Raw genomic sequence first — 16,999 nt, 5'->3', positions numbered from 1 at the left:
ATAATAACCCTCATGACATACACATTAAAAGAGATGAGTGCCTAAGGTAGCTATTTATGTTTTTTTTTTTAACTGTCACTTTTTTTTACAAGTGTTCCTGTTCAGTAATTAGGGGAAAGGGTTTTTAGAAGGAGTTAATAACTATAGTAAAAAAAAGATACTCACCTCCTAAGGAGAAACCTTAGTGCTAAAAAATATGCCAAAAATGACACATTATGGCCTCGATTCATAATTACCTCATGCGGTAATGCTGAAAACAGCAGACTTTACCGACCACTTAGCAAAATGTCAATTCATAAAGGCTGTTACCGCATGAAAAGCTGACATTACCGACCAGGGAGATAAATTACCGACTTGGCTGCAGTTACCGACAACACATGTCAGTAAATTGTCAGCAAATGTCAATTCATAAAGCCTTCAACAAGCGGTAAGCCTGGCGGTAGTTACCGACACCTCTAGTGAGGCGATAACAAGTTACCGATAGCTCTGACAGCTCTGATGAATGCAAAAGTGCAGAGAGCCGAAGTCTGTTTGAGTCATCAGTGGAGAGAGCCAGAGAGCCCTCTGTGTGAATCATTTGAGCAGGCAGGGAAAGACTGTGTGACTCATCTGTCTGAGTCATCAGTGGAGAGAGCTATCTGTGTGAAACTTTTGAGCAGGCAGGGAAAGACTGTGTGACTCATCTGTCTTAGTCATCAGTGGAGAGAGCCCTCTGTGTGAATCATTTGAGCAGGCAGGGAAAGACTGTGTGACTCATCTGTCTGAGTCATCAGTGGAGAGAGCCAGAGAGCCGTCTGTGTGATTCATTTCTGCAGGGCAAAGAGAGAATCGAGACACTGCTCTACTCTACCGCTCAATGGGCTGCGGTAATTTACCGACCTCCAAGGGCAGCTGGGGAAATCTTTATGAATTAGCACACATACCGGGAAAATACCGAGTGCGGTATTTTCCCGACAAGATTTTTTTATCGCACTGCTGTTTATGAATCGAGGCCTATGTGTTTGTGGGGAGTAGTGCAGAGTCTTGCCGCACCTTCCAGCTCGGTGTCAGCCTCCTTTTTCCTGCAAAGTGGCCTGTTCCAAAGTCCTGGTTGGCAGGGTCAGTGCCCTCTGACCTGGACATACTACGCTGCGCATGCGCCGTATTTCCTCTTAAGCGCCTTGTGACGGCGATCCCCGTCGACCTCAAGTTCTGTGCGCGCGCTGGGTACGTCTTTCCGTGAGAGTGCGTGCATACTCCAATCAGATGTACTGAGCATGCACAGACCCCGCCAGGGAGAAGAGAAAATATCTCCAAAATAAATCCCAGTGATAGTTTGGTACGGATAGACATATCTAAAATGACAGTTTATGGAGAGGAATTTAGCATAGCAGTGAATGAGCTGAACAAAGTCTTATGTATACTTAAAGGGACTCCGAGCAGTGCAGAAACTATGGAAAGATGCATATCATTTTAAAGCTCTCTTTCTCCTCTTTCCAATGATCTATAAACCGCCGCCCTACGCCTTTTAGTTTTTGCTATTTTCGCGGTTGAAATTGCCGTGGCCACGAATTCGATTGCGAGAATAGAGAAAACTAAAAGGCGTAGGGTGACAATTTAGGGGTCGTCAGAAAGAGGAGAAAGAGAGCTTTAAAATGATATCCATCTTTCCATAGTTACTTTTTCCTAAAGTCAGCAGCTCTATTCTGCTGAATGGAGCTGCTGACTTTGAGAAAAAGTCGCCCTGTGTAATACAATGTAACTTTGGAAGATGGATATAATTTTAACCATCTTAGCGGTATGGACGAGCTCAGCTCGTCCATCACCGCCGATGGCTGCCGCTCAGGCCCTGCTGGGCCGATTTTGCTCAAATAAAGAGCAGCACACGCAGGCGGCACTTTGCCAGCCGCGTGTGCTGCCCGATCGCCGCCGCTCTGCGGCGATCCGCCGCGAGCAGCGGCGAAAGAGGGTCCCCCCAGCCGCCTGAGCCCAGCGTAGCCGGAACAAATAGTTCCGGCCAGCGCTAAGGGCTGGATCGGAGGCGGCTGACGTCAGGACGTCGGCTGACGTCCATGACGTCACTCCGCTCGTCGCCATGGCGACAGGAGAAGCCAAACACGGAAGGCTGCTCATTGCGGCCTTCCGTGTTACTTCTGGCTGCCGGAGGCGATCGGAAGAACGCCTCCGGAGCGCCATCTAGTGGGCTTTCATGCAGCCAACTTTCAGTTGGCTGCATGAAATAGTTTTTTTTTTATTTAAAAAAAACCCTCCCGCAGCCGCCCTGGCGATCTTAATAGAACGCCAGGGTGGTTAAAGCTCTTTTTCTCCTCTTTCTGACGACCCCTAAATCGTCGCCCTACGCCTTTTAGTTTTCTCTATTTTTGTGATCGAAATCGCGGCCGTGGCAATTTCAATCGCGAAAATAGCGAAAACTAAAAGGCGTAGGGCGGCGGTTTATATATCATTGGAAAAAGGAGAAAGAGAGCTTTAAAATGATATGCATCTTTCCATAGTTTCTGCACTGCTCGGAGTCCCTTTAAAAAATGTATTATTATGATTTTTGTAAGGGGGCTATATATTATTTGCTAGCAGTCTACTAATGCCTATTTCTGTGCTCTAAATTTCAGGATCGCATTATAGATGCTGGCCCGAAGGGGAACTATTCCCGGTTCATGAACCACAGCTGTAACCCCAACTGTGAGACCCAGAAATGGACGGTGAATGGTGATGTGAGAGTTGGACTGTTTGCTCTTTGTGACATACCTCAAGGTATAGCGAAGTCATTAAACTGAAATGTATTTTTATGTGTACAAAAAAAAACACATTTACTGTTTACGTATACAGGCGCGGGTTGCTATGGTAAATCACCAAAACATACCGTATTAACTTTTTTTCAGGGACTGAATTAACCTTCAACTATAATCTTGACTGTCTGGGAAATGGTCGAACAGAATGCCATTGTGGTGCAGATAACTGTAGTGGCTTCTTGGGGGTACGACCAAAAGTAAGAAGGCCTTTTTTTCTTTATTTATCACAATTACTTTTTTTTTGTTACAGACATACATAAAGGGGTCGATTTATAAAGCATTACCGCATTCGGTAATGCAGAAAACAGCTGACTTTACTGAGCACTTAGGAAAATGTCAATTCATAAAGGCTATTACCGCTTAAAAAATTGAAATTACCGAGCAGTGAGGTAAATTACCAACTTGTGTGGTAAATACCTCAACACATGTCAGTAAATGTCAATTCATAAAGCTGACAACAAGCGGTAAAGCCACGAAGCAATACCGTCTGCTTTGAAGTGGTGAAAAGAATGTGGTATCTGTGCGAGGAAACTGTGCTGGAAGCTGGGACTGACAAGCAGAGGCAGCTGTGACTGACAGGAGCAGGGAGCCAATAGAAACAGCCCTGTTCTTCTGCAAGTCTGGATGATGGAATCTGATAGGACCCGCATCCTTCACCAGCGGGATGAGCTTTTCAACCCCCCAAGCAGCAGCAGAGTGAGATCGGAACAAGCCAGGCATCCCCTGAATACCTTAGGCTGTGTGTCTCTTTAACCGCTTGGGTTCCTGTTTCAAGATGTGTAGGAGCTAGTGGAGAAAAATCACCTAAGCATGGCATGTGTGAAGTTTCTTGGAAGTTAAGCTGTGGCAATTAAATAGATTGTTAAGAAAGACTAATAGAGGCAGTATAACAAAACGTGTACATCTAAAGGGATGTCTGGATGCCTCGCAATTACCACAAAGGTTTTTGTCAATGGGCTTCGGTAATTTACCGCACCTGTGAAAAATTTTATGAATTAGTACACAAAGGTCTAAAATACAGAATGCGGTATTTTCCCCACCAGATTTTTTTTTCGCACAGCCTTTTATGAATTGACCCCAATATGTTTTGTATAAGGTTAAAGAAAACATGAGAGGGTGATTTTAAGAAAAAATATACATACCAGGGGCCTCCTCCAGCCCCCTCCGGCCTGATCGCTTCCTCAGAGTCCTCGGTCGCCTCCCGATTCTTCCACAATTGGCCCTGGAAAATCCAACGGGAGAGACAGGGGCATGCGCTCGGCTGCACTGCGCCTGTACCAACTGGACAACTTAACAAGAGGCGACCGAAAAGTACGAGGGAGCAATCAGGCTGTAGGAAGCCTCTGGTATGTATATTTTTTCCTACAGTCACCATCCCAGGTACACTTTAAAGTGAATCCGAGCTGAGAGTAATATGGAGGCTGCTATATTTGTTTCCTTTTAAACAATATCAGTTGCCTGGCAGCCCTGCTGATCTATTTGTCTGCAGTAGTGTCTGAATCGCAGCAACATGCAAGCAATCTTGTCAGATCTGACATTAATTTCAGAAACATCTGAGCTGCTGCATACTTGTTCAGGGTCTATGGCTAAAAGTATTAGAGGCAGAGGATCAGCAGGACAGCCAGGCAAGTAGTATTGCTTGAAAGGAAATAAATATGGCAGCCTCCATATTACTCTCACCTCGGGTTCACTTTAAGTAAAATATTGTTTATTTGGTGCTTTCTTCAGCATGTGCCTGCTCACTTTCTACTATAGCTGGATTCAGAATACTGCAGGAGCCAAAAAACAGGTTTACTATAACCGAAGTTCTATTACAGTTTATATCAGGGTTTAATATTTCAGGCATTGCTTTTATATATTAATGATGGTGCTTGGCCAGGACCTGGACATTTAGTTTACAATATACCCTTAAGTTTTACTATATCAGAGTTTACTTTAACGAGATTATACTGTTTACAATTAAAAACCTGTCTCCCAACTCCTTATTGTCGGTATAGTTATCCTACTTACCTTTGACCCAAAGTAATGTCATCTCTGTGAATATAACAGCTCCTCCTGTCACAACAGCTGGTGCTGGAAGCAGTCATTTTGCATAACAATGTACTATCCAGTTGATTAGCTACATACTGCTATTTTCCCAAATGTAAAGCTTTCTATCAGTTTAGCTTGCACACAGAGGCTCATGTCTATAAATGGGTTTTATTGCCAGCTATCAGAGATAAAATAACATACAGTATCAGTGGGCAGACTGGAGAGCTCAGTGGGCCACTCTGTCAAGTCTTTTAGGCACTTTATAAAAAGTATGTTGTTCTTAAAATGTATAATAGTGCGTGTTTCTTGATTTTGCAGACAGCTTGTGCGACAGCAGCAGAAGAAAAGGCCAAAAATGCTCGCTTGAAAGCAAAGAAACGGAAAATAAAGCAGGAACAGAAGCAGATGCATGAAGATTATTGTTTCCGCTGTGGTGATGGAGGGGAGCTGGTGATGTGTGATAAGAGAGACTGTCCTAAAGCTTATCACCTCCTCTGCCTTAACCTGACACAGCCTCCTTACGGTAATCTATTGTGTGCTTTATGACAGCCTGTTTGGGCTTCTTTCTAAAGGTACCCATCCGTCTTACGACTTGGCGGCTGACCAGCCATCTGATTTGATAATTATTATCGAATTAGTGCTACCAAGTGCATGTTCGATCGACAATGCGACCAATTTAGGGCTGAGCATGTTGATTGGACTTTCTGCAAGATGCCGGGCAGTCGTGGTCGATCGGGTGTGCAGTGGAAACGGCGAGCGATATCGGGACGAGTGACAATCCCCCTGGCACTGTCCCCCCTAATGTTATATGTGCCTCCCCAGTGCCTGGGGCGCTATACTGTACCTCTCCACGTCCACCACTGGCTCCGGGCTCCGCCACATACATGCGCCCCACGTGGTTGGTGGAGTAACATGGGCTCGTGTGTGATGTCACACACACCCACGTATACGCCAGTAACCACGAGGGGCACCGGTATAGATAGAGGACTAGCCCAGAACCAGAGGCAGACATGGACAGGTGAAGTATAGTGCATCGGGGGTAGGGGGGGGGGGCACATTTAACATTAGAGGAGACAGCATTGAGGTGCTGAAATCGATCGCCATTCAGCCTGCGGTGTATGGGCAGGCAACAGAGAGAGAGAAAGAGAACTGTCTCTTGGTTGGTCTGCCCATACATTGTCTGATGTGACCTTAAGGGTGCATACACATTGCTAACTGATGTCGCCCATCAGGGATCAGATCCTGATCCCCTTGGGTGGATTTGCTGGGCCGCGCTGCACACAGGTGTATCAGTTGTGTTGCTTAAGTCAAGCGTGTGTATGAGGCTTAAAGCAATCCTGATGCCTCAATCAACATATTATCATAACTCACCTGCTCCGCATTCCAATCGCTGCCTTTGCCATCCTGTCAGCTCCTCCGTTCAGCCGCAGTGTCACTCATAAGCCTCGACATCTTTACAGCAGTGGCGCTGACCCGGAACTACCGACGCAGTACTTCCAGGTCAGCACCATTGCGGTGAAGATGCTGGTGCTTACGAGTGAACAGAGGAGCTGACAGGACGGCAAAGGCAGCAATCGGAATGCGGAGTAGGTGAGTTATGATTTGATGTTTTTTTTTACATGTCCAGGATAAAGCGGCAGCAGCGGGGCATGATCGTGGGCATTGCTAGGGGCAACAGGGGAGGAATTTGCCACTTCCTCCTGCCCATTTTCGACGTTCGGTACCAGTCAAAGATTTCAACTGAGTACTGCGGGGACCCCTGGGGGCGCTGGGATGTGAGGATGGTGCTGGGCCTACATCACAGCACTACAAACAAAATTTTAGTATGCATGCCAACTACCCCTCTCAGTTCAGGGCCACTTTAAGGTGCAAACAGATTTCCAATAGAGTTTTGCCTTAGAACTATCAGACATCTATGCAGCCTTCTCCGCCTGCCAGGCCCCCAGGTCTCCCTCATGTAATATGCACCCCCAGACCTGTGGTGGGTGTGGAAGCAGTACTTAGCTCACCTATTCTACAGCATGACCCCTCCAGCATCACATTACACATGAAGGGAGACCTGCCGGGGGTCCAACCAACCTGTTTTGAGCGATATCTTTTCAGCATTTTGGACTGATTGCTTCAATCAATTTCAGCCAAAAATCAATCTAAGTTACGATCGGGCAGCCATGTTGCGGCTACGAACTCTAGCAGATTGGATCATGATGGAAATAGAATCTGCTAGGGATATCGAGTGAAATTCAACTAACGTATGGGAACCTTAAGTACAGCATAAAAATCTCCCACTGTATATTACTGTCTTTTACTTACATGCTTAACAAATCCATTGTGGGAGCTTTTACCATTGTTTATAGATGTGACATCAAACGGCGGGCAAGGTGTGCTGGGAGAGCAAAGCCATCGACTGTAGCTCAGCAGAAGTGATCCACCTGGCGGGTGGGGCAAGTTTGATATCTCACATAAACGGTATCTCAGTAGTTTTCCTGGGGTTCAGCTTGGTACAGAGGACTTTAGTACTGTTACTGTTTCATGCTTCAGTTTATGACTCCTTGGAGATTATTTATTAAACAAAATGTAGAGTGAGGCTGTGTTCGGCAGGGCTGTGGAGTCGGAGCAACTTAAGGTACTTGGCGTCAAGGTTGGTGGTTTCATAAACGGAGGAGTCGGGGGTGTGACAATTTTTGTACCAATTCCACAGCCCTGCTAAATATTAGACTAAGGAGTCGGAGTCAAGGAGTTGGAGTCAATTTTGGGTTCCTGGAGTCAGTAGTTTCATAAACTGAGGAGTTGGGAGTCGGATGATTTTTGTAACAACTGCAGAGTCCTGGTAAGTATTAGACCAAGGAGTCAGAGTTGAGGAGTTAGAGTCGGAGCAATTTTGGGTACTCAGAGTCGGTGGTTTCATAAACTAAGGAGTCAGAGTTGGGGTTGGATGAATCTTGTACCGACTCCACAGCCCTTGTGTTCAGTTCTCACGTCCAATCGTGAGCAAGGCATTTTAGAATAAAACTTGATCTTATCTGACAACAACCCAATCTTATTTTTCTGATTTCTGATTACATTTTTTATTCTCTTAGGGAAATGGGATTGCCCGTGGCACCAATGTGACAAATGTGGTTCCCCCTCTTCATCCTTCTGTGAATTCTGCCCATCTTCTTTCTGTAGAGAGCATGAGAAAGGAGAGCTGACAGCCTCATCTCTAGAAGGTAGACTGTGCTGCTCTGAACACGACCCCAAGCGTCCGCTAGAGTATGACGAGAAGAAATTTAAATTTAAAGTAGAGAGTGAGGATTCCTCGTTCCCATCAGAGTTTTAAAGTTGATGATGCACTTCAGGCTGCAAACTCTTCCTGTTGATACATTGTGAACTCTCCCCCTCCACGCGTGGCGGGGATGCGTAATGTGCACATCGTGATTAATTGCCAGGATTGAATTGTACATGTCCTATCAGTGTCATTTTCTTGTTCTTAGAAACTTATCTTACTTTTTTTTTATTTTAATGGTGGATATCGGTCTCACTCTTTGCCCCACTGTTGTGGTTAGCAAGTTGTATTTATTATATTTATTATATTTTTTACTTTTCATCTGGATGATGAACCAATCTGGCCTGGGCTACCAGTTTCCCCAGTATAAGTATTGAAGAAAAGAGACAACAAATTGTTCGTAACACTTGACGTCCTTTTTCTTTCTGTAATCTTGAACATGTGTAAGTTTGGTGTGGTTCCTGGATGGACTTCAGATGACCCCGACATTGTTTGAAATAAGAATCAAGGGTATCTGCTGATTTCTCTCTTAAAGAAGCATGTTGGAATCCAACAGATTGTCGACCACTTTTGTTTCTCCTGTAGAGGCTTAGAGCAGGACTTTCAGTGGAGCGATTCATTTCTTAAGTACCAGAACAAAGCAAGTTCTCCTGTAATTACTTCAATAAATCAAGAGGGGAACCCAGAGATCATCCGTTCCCACTAACTTTAATCCATAAATTTACGACCTCCACACCATCTCCATCATACTTAGATGACTTAGAGGAGATCGCTTCTTTGTCAGTGGTCTGGACCGAAACATTTGTCGCCTGTTGAGGGTTATTAAGATTGAGAGTGAAGGAATCCGAGGTGATCATCTTCACATGTCCATCCTTAGAGGATAGTCTTGTCAGCCTTTCTTGTGCAATCACTCAAGTATTAAAGAACAAAACAGAACCAACCCTTTTTGGAGAATCATCCATGCTTTTTGTAGAGGAAACAGTGTCTTTCTGCTATTAAATCATAAAGATGGCCAGTGAAATCTACCAACACCTTCACCTGTTTGTTTTCCAGCACTCTGTAAAAGGACATTAACGGAATTTCAGCTATCACTTTATTGTAAGATTATGGTCAGTGGTGCAGAAAGTGCCTCTATATCAGTGGTGAGTGTTGTAGGACCACCTGAACTGTTCATAATGTCAAAAGCTGGGAACAAGTGCTTGATTATCATTCCTATGTACAGTCAAATTTGTTATTCCACTGTGTTCAATGCGGATTCAGTTAACTCCACACCAACCAACCAATCTTGGACATCAGGGGGGTAGATCTCTGTCAAAGGTCTCGGGGTTCTCACACATTATAGATCCTGCTTGGTTCGAAAATACAAAAAACACAGTCCATTCCAAGGATCTGTTTTGTGTAGCATCCCGCGAGACCTTCATTAACCCCTTATGTGGCAATCCTGTTTCAGTTTTGACAATGGTACAGTTAAATTGCACAAAAATACTGTCAAATTGCACAACATGACATGCACATGCATGCAGAAGTATGCACTTCCTATGTATGAACTAGACACTCTTGACTTGGCATTTTGATAGCATATATCCTCGTTAGAACATGGGATTGTTCATAATTACAAAATGTGTTTATGGTAGTAAATTCCTGTTCACGTCCCTGGTAATTTTATTGTCCAATGTTTCTTCCCTTCAGGCTGAGTGCACAATGTTTGCGGGTACTAAAGCACTGGTTTAGCTTGCAGGATGTTTTGATTGCACATAAGACTGCAGCAGAGGTCTGTGTGGTGGAGTGACAACATTTGGTATAGGTTTAGTTACTAACATCAAGTTAAAGTGGAACTCAAGGCAAAAGTCTTATTTTAGGTGGGTTATGGAAGTATTATAACCTCTTTTAGAGTTTTATTGGTGCTTATGTACACCATGGAAAGGGTACCCTCACCTTTTGTCAAGGTAACCTCATGTACCCAGTAGTGCTGGTCATGTCTAGGAGAACTCATGGAGAAGCATGTGATCAGTTTGGTCAAAGTAATAGATATGTAAGTCTCTGATTTGCCAGTCATGATCATGTGCTACAGCAGGATGTGATCACAGCAAATAAGAGCTTTGCAAATCTATCAGCTGATCAAACAAATCACATGCTTCTCCATGAGTCCTCCTACACATGACCATCACTTGTACCCAGACAAGAAGAGAGGGCTGATACTCTCAACAGGAAGACATACAGCAATGAAAAAAACTGATAAAAGTTCTGAATAGTCTGTACATTCCTACAGAAAGAGTTTTACTGTTGTCTGTATCCTTGTTAGGAGGATTTCCATTCACTTCCTGACGTGTAACCCTCATGCACTTAGACAGTAGGGATGAGTGGGAAACTGTCCTACCATACAGATCTTCACTTACCTGGAAAACCAAAGCCGTTCTTGGAAATTATAGTCACTTAATTAAAAGTGGATGTATCTCTCAAATTATACGTGTGGGCTGGAACTAAAAGTGCTGACTGATTGTTTTGTTACACATTATTTTGGATCATTTCTTGCAAATTCTATTGATTCTTATAGGGTTATGCATCATAAAAATGTTGAAGGTACAGCTTTAAATTTTATGACGAGTTGTTTTCTTTCAACATCTGTGATCGACCTGGAGTCCATAACGTAAATTTAGTGCTGCCTTTGCTTTGGCATATCATATCATTTATATTTAAACACCTGGGGCTTGATGCACTAAGACACATAGCATGCCTTATCAGAGTTAACATGCCTTATCAGAATTAACATGCCTTATCAGAGTTCATATGCCTTATCAGAGTTATCACACTTTATCAGAGTAGAATAGCGAGCGCTCTGAACTTATGCCTGCTAATTAGCAATGACGAGAGCTCCATTCCCTGTGCCCTGAGCCGCTGTTGGTCCAATCACTTTAAAGGAAATTATCCTCGCACTTTGATTGGCCCAATAGGGTGCCTGTCACTTGACAGGAAACATGACAGACAGCCTATTGGGCCAATCAAAGTGCAGGGATAATGTCCTTTAAAGTGATTGGACCCGCAGGGGCTCAGGGCAGGACGAGTGGAGCTCTCGTCATTGCCAATTACCAGGCATAAGTTCATAGCGCTCTCTATGCTATAAGGTGTGTTAACTCTGATAAGGCGTGTTAACCTTGATAATGCATGGTAACTATGTGTTAACTCTGATAAGGCATGCTATTTGTCTTAGTGAATCAAGCCCATTATGAGCATGACATTGGCCATTATTGTGTTTAAAGTGCACCTTAACCCTGCAGTGACTCCATTGGGTGTGTTCTTGTGTCAAGCTTGAGTGAGCTGAGAAAGCAAGAATGCAAAATAATTTTCTACTCATCCCTACTAGACTGGAAGTGAGGGGAAATCTGACACAGTTATAACTCTAACTGGCTCTAGACAAACCTAGAAAATAGAGATTTGGCTTGTTCTACATAAGTTCATAGCTTTTTACTTGTGCTATTCATATTATGTTGCAGTTTATTTTCATAGTCCCCCCCCCCCCCCCCCCCCTCTTGTGCTCTTCAGCCTGTATGTATGGTGTAAGGCAGAGCAGCTGTTATGTTCATACGTGATGCCAAGCATTCTGGGAATACAGCTGTGTTGTATTTTAGAGAATTTGCATTAGCTGCACCGTAGCCTAAGGGAACCTGAGCACCTGCTTGTCATTTGCCCATGAAAAACGTACAATTAAGCCACAGAAGTGAAACAGTTGCCTAGGAAACATTTATGTGAAGGTTCTCTTTTTATCCAGGTTGTGTATGTTGAAAGAAATATAAGGTATCTTTCCTGTTCTGAAAGACGTTTCATCATTCCTTCAGAGACGAGGCAGCCTGTACCTCAAGGACAAAGGTCTTGAGGATATCTAGGTGCCTTTTTTGGAGAGAGAATTAAACTGGTTCACAACAGTAGTGAAAGAGCGTGTCTGTGTTAAACTGGGACTGCCAGTCTTAAACAGTGGAGGGGGCTTAATGAAAAGGAACTTACAGAATGCCCAGAAATCTCATCAGAACTTAAGGTGTTACTCTGTAGAAGTGATGAAATGTCTTCTAGGAAAGTAAAAGACATCCAATGAAACCTACTGCATTTTACTTTAGATACATGTTATAGAAACACTCAAAGTTCATAAACAGGATAGTAAATTGTTTCACATTCCTTAAAGGACACATCCGAGAAGATTAAAAATTAAAAAAATCCACTTCCTCCAGCCCCTGCCAGCCGTCCTGTGCCCTCGCTACAGCTGTGCTCCCCACTGGTGGCCCGAGGTCCCCTCCGGCGCAAGATGTCCACTGTGCCTGCGTGAGTGGCTCTCAGTCGTGCTAACGTCATACGGACTGTACTGTGCTTGCGCAGTACAGCCCAGATGACATCAGTGCGACTCAGTGAGCCGCACACTGGAGCACAGGAAGATGCTGAACTGTCGAGGTCGGCATCTGTACTGGAGGGGATCTGGAGCCAACGGAGCTGCGGCGAGGGCGCAGGTCGGGTGCCAGGGACTGGAGGAAGCCCAAGGTAAGTGGATTTCTTTTTTTTTTTCGCTCCTCGGACCTTCTCTTTAACAGACAGTTTTCAGAGATAAACTGCAGTTAGACACTTGTTGGTGCTTATACAGCTCTGGACTTGCGCTTATTTTACTAGGGCAGTGATCTGAAGCTATAAGTATTACAGCCACCATAACTTGAAGTGCTAGTGAGGGTTTTTTTATCGCACTGACCACTGGATTGATGGTACCTATCAGCAGCTTAATGTCTGCTCTATGACAAGGCTTCATACACTTACTACACTGAAAACTAGAGAGGGCTCAGGATTGGCCAGGATTTTACAATGAGCAATGTTAAACTGGAGCTCCAGTTATCATTTTTTTAACTTTAGTTTTGAAGAGTATTTATTGCTGCCTATTGGTCCTTAGTTATGAATTTCTCAGAGGGGTAAAGATATCAATAAAAATATATATTTTTTGTTTTTTTAAACTTTTTTTCCAGACTTCAAATCAAGAATATTTTATTGCTGCCGGGGCATATAGTTTTAGCATTTTACAATTCCTAATTTGTCTTTTTTGTTTTCCTAATTCTGAGAGACTAGGTTGGCCTACAGGAAGGATTTCAGATTCTAGAATATTTTAATGTAAAAGTTACATTAACTATTGCTACAAAAATATATCAGCGTTCCGCAAAACATTTTGTAATGTTTATGAAAAGTTTCTATTTTGTTTGGAGCTAAAATTGCATTTATTTGTTAGCATGGAATCTGTACTGTTTGTGGAGTATGAACTGTCTAGAAACTTCCCATCTCGCTGCAGGAGTAGTTAGGAGCACAGAGGAGGAGCCTGTTACTCTTTTTCCACACCTGGTCTAATCCGTTGATCGGCAGCAATCTTGGACAATTTTCCTTATCACAGTCTCTATAAGAAAGCCTGTAGAATAATGGTTTTACATGCTAACTTTCATACAAGCTGCCATTAACCTTTGCAGTGTCTGCAGCTGAGCTGAAGGGATGGCTCTTTTCACAGATGGGCCATCATAAGAGGTCAAGACTTACCCACTACGGCTCCAACATCTAGCCGCAGCCAAAGCCAGATTCATATTTTTTGTGTACCTGGGCCAGGTATGTTGTGACTCCCCTTTCTTGTGCAGCATTGCCCCTCCCATTCCATTTACAGCCCCCTTCCATGTGTATCATCCATGTACAGCAGCTCCTCTCTTTCATGAACAGCTCCCTTGGGCATCAGTTCCCCTTTCCTTTATAGCAACTTGTCTTTAATGTTTAGGAGCCCTCCAGGGCTGCAGCCCCCCAAGGCCCATGTCTTTGTTGCATTTCCAGAAATCCGGCCATGCCCACACCCCATTGCATCATCCTCAGTGTCTTACAGTCATGCTGTAATACAAGGTGCTCCTGTCTTTTTGCCCAATGTGGTGTTTGTATGGCTGATTTAGCTGGGCAATATGCAGTGAAGGATGACAAAAATAATAAAATATGATAACTGCAAAGGGTTCTGGGATCTGAAATCCATCCTATGTGTCAAGAGAGGGAAGTGGAGAACAGGATAATTTGTCGTAGTGAAAAAATGGTTGGTGCTTCTGACGTAGCTTGAGAATAAATCAATGTCTGGAGAAACCATGAACCAGAAAAAGTGAGGATGTCTTATTTTTATTTTGTTTTGACAGACCATTGTCTGTCACTTGGCCAGTTGTTTTATTGGGTGTTATTTTTGCATACCTGCACTTATGTTTTAGCTTTCCAATCTAACAAACCCTATAAATGGTGATAATCACTAACAATTGTCCCTAATTGTCATTGTAGCAAACCCATTATGTCCCAAAGTTCACTTCATCCTTATAAAGACGGAAAAGAGGGTCCAGATGCTGCTAACTAGGCTGTGTCACTGAAATGAATCCTAACAAGGGTGAAATTATAATTTACCCTGGAAAAAGTCTTTACAGCAAACCTGAACTGAGAATGCGGGTTAAAGTTGAATAATATGGTACTGTCCCCTCTTGGTTTGCTCCAGAATCGTTCTGGTTCTCCATACTTCATGATTCTTTTCATCCATTCTTCCGGAAGTCCCTCGGTCTTCAGCTGCAGACAAAGCCATGAGCAAGCATACTAGTGCTAAGCATGCGCAAGTTCACGAATCGCGCATGCACCAATGAAACTGCTTGTGCATGCCTCCTTCTGTGAACTCTCACATGCTCATAGTGTACTGGTTAAGGCAGGGGTCCCCAAAGGTTTTTTGTCAAGGGCCGGGTCAACATACTTCAGACTGCTGGGGGGCCGGAGTATACATAAAATGAAGTGAAAGTCTTTGCGGGCCAGACAGTGAAGCATACCCAGGTGACAGCGTGCAGTCCAATTGGACAGCAGTGTCACCTGATGTGGAATTTGATTGGAAACCAGCAAATTACTGCTTTCTGGCTTCCATGTGGAAGGTTAGTGCCAGCACTGCTATTCTATAAGCGGACTACTAATATTTAAAGATGTAGCTGACCGCTTCTATAAATAATACATTTTGTGTGTGTGTGGGGGCTGGTAAAATAGCCTTGGGGGCCACATTTGGCCCACGAGCCTTAGTTTGAGGACCACTGGTTTAAGGGCTCTGCCTTTGACATAGGAGACCAGGTTCGAATCCTGGCTAGAGTCATTACCTATTCAGTAAGAAGTCCCTGGGCAAGACTTCCTAACACGGCAGGGTGGCCCCTTCAGCACACCCTTAGTGGCTGCAGCTCTAGAGCGCTTTGAGTCCAGGAGAAAAGTGCTATATATGATTAGGATTATTATTTATTATTAAAAATATGCTCATTCATGGCCACGTTTGTGCAGCGGCTGGTACTTTCTGCCAGGATCAACTTCTCTGCAGTCGAGTAAAACTCGTGAAGAATGGGGAACTGTAGAAACGCTGGAGCAGACCAGCAGAGTGTAGGAAGGCAAGAAAATGTAAAGGGGACATCATCATATGGCTAGATTTTCACTTCTGGTACTCTTTAAAGTTCATCTGTCAGGAGACAGCCAGTGTAACACTCATAAATCTTAATCTATTTCCTCGACTGTAACGTTTATCCTCTGACTATAATACTCTAAATAAATGACATAGACCAAGTAGCAGACTTCTTATTCTGACACTCCTATGAAACTCCTAATCTACATACTGGTTCCTTTAGTGGCTCCAGAAAGTACCTTTTGCAGTGGATTTGTATAACAGCGAAGCAACGTTCAGAAGGACCTTAGGAATAGCTGCAGCCTATTTCTCTCACGGCAGGATTACTTTAAAGCAGGCCTGAACTCAGAACTTCCTCTCTTTGTTACAGCTGATACAAATCCTGCAAGAAATCTGAAGTGTGTCTACTTCCTGCTTTCATGGAAGCAGACATGGGGTTAATATCCTGTGTTTACAAATTAGCTGCTCTGCCATGGCAGAGGTGATGTCTGAGCTGACACAGCTGAGAGATCAAATTACAGTGGTGAATAGTCACACATGAAGGGGAATTTGAATTCCAGTCTAAACTCTCTAAATACATACAGGGTGCATTTCGCTGTTTTCCGTCTGTCCTGTGCAAGAGTTCAGGTCCACTTTAAAGGACCGCTGTAGTAAAGATATTTACATTCTGCTACCCCTATGGACATACGGACATACATGTAATGTTGACTTGATGACGGAAATACTCAGCCATGCTACATTGCAGTATACGATGGCCCCTCCTCTATTAGCAGGGCTGGTGGTGGGGACCACAATCTCTTTCTGCTTGGTGCATCTGAGAAGGAGGCTTTTATTTTGCTGCTATTGCACAAACTATATTAGAGGTAACAGACCGTCCACAGCGATAGTGGTCTTTAAAGGTCAACCGAGGTGAAAATACACTGATGAGATAAACTGTATCTATCCTCCTACTCATAAAAATGATTTTTATAGATATCCCCCAGTTTTATTTTATACTGGAATCTACTTTTTAAGTTTTACTGCTTCATTGTCTCTGCTTAATAACACATTCAATAAAGTATGCCAGAGCTAAAATATATGAACTGTTGGCCCTTTCTATCTCTTCCCTGTTCTCATAAGCCGTTTTATGGCTATAACTCCTTATCAGTGAGGGTTACGCTATAGTCTAACCCGGTCCCGACCCAGACAGAAACTGAAACTTGCATACCTGATGTTTAACTCTTTTAGGCAGAGAAAGAAAAAAAGGAACACAGCCTAGTTATTTGTGTGCTTGGCACTGTACATACACATGTCTATCTCATCATGTCACATGTCACACGGATGTCCTTTAAAGTGTGTGACGCTTGCAGATATTTGGGGTTTCTTATCTTTTCGTAATAATATTTGTCACAGAATGCAACACTTAGTACAAGAATACAAAATGAAATGAAAGATAATTGAGTGAACTTAATTCTAATTACAGGGTCGGCCCATATT

General features: G+C 43.6%; 1 protein-coding gene across 4 annotated transcripts in view; it reads left to right on the top strand.

The window, feature by feature from the left end:
* NSD3 (nuclear receptor binding SET domain protein 3) overlaps positions 1 to 10,892 on the top strand; it is a 178,201-nt gene extending 167,309 nt beyond the window's left edge. For all 4 annotated transcript variants that reach the window (XM_068274618.1, XM_068274617.1, XM_068274616.1 and 1 more), the window contains 4 exons: positions 2,607 to 2,748; positions 2,877 to 2,983; positions 5,136 to 5,340; positions 7,895 to 10,892. In XM_068274618.1, coding sequence (XP_068130719.1) covers positions 2,607 to 2,748; positions 2,877 to 2,983; positions 5,136 to 5,340; positions 7,895 to 8,133 — 693 coding nt within the window. In that variant the 3' untranslated portion in view covers positions 8,134 to 10,892. The remainder of the gene's footprint in view (positions 1 to 2,606; positions 2,749 to 2,876; positions 2,984 to 5,135; positions 5,341 to 7,894) is intronic.
* The last annotated feature ends 6,107 nt before the right edge of the window (positions 10,893 to 16,999 follow it).

This window comes from Hyperolius riggenbachi, chromosome 3 (genome assembly GCF_040937935.1).
Source record: "Hyperolius riggenbachi isolate aHypRig1 chromosome 3, aHypRig1.pri, whole genome shotgun sequence".
In the NCBI taxonomy this organism is placed as follows: domain Eukaryota; kingdom Metazoa; phylum Chordata; class Amphibia; order Anura; family Hyperoliidae; genus Hyperolius; species Hyperolius riggenbachi.
The sequence above is the reverse complement of the archived record's forward strand: the minus strand, read 5'-3'. Positions and strand labels throughout refer to the sequence as shown.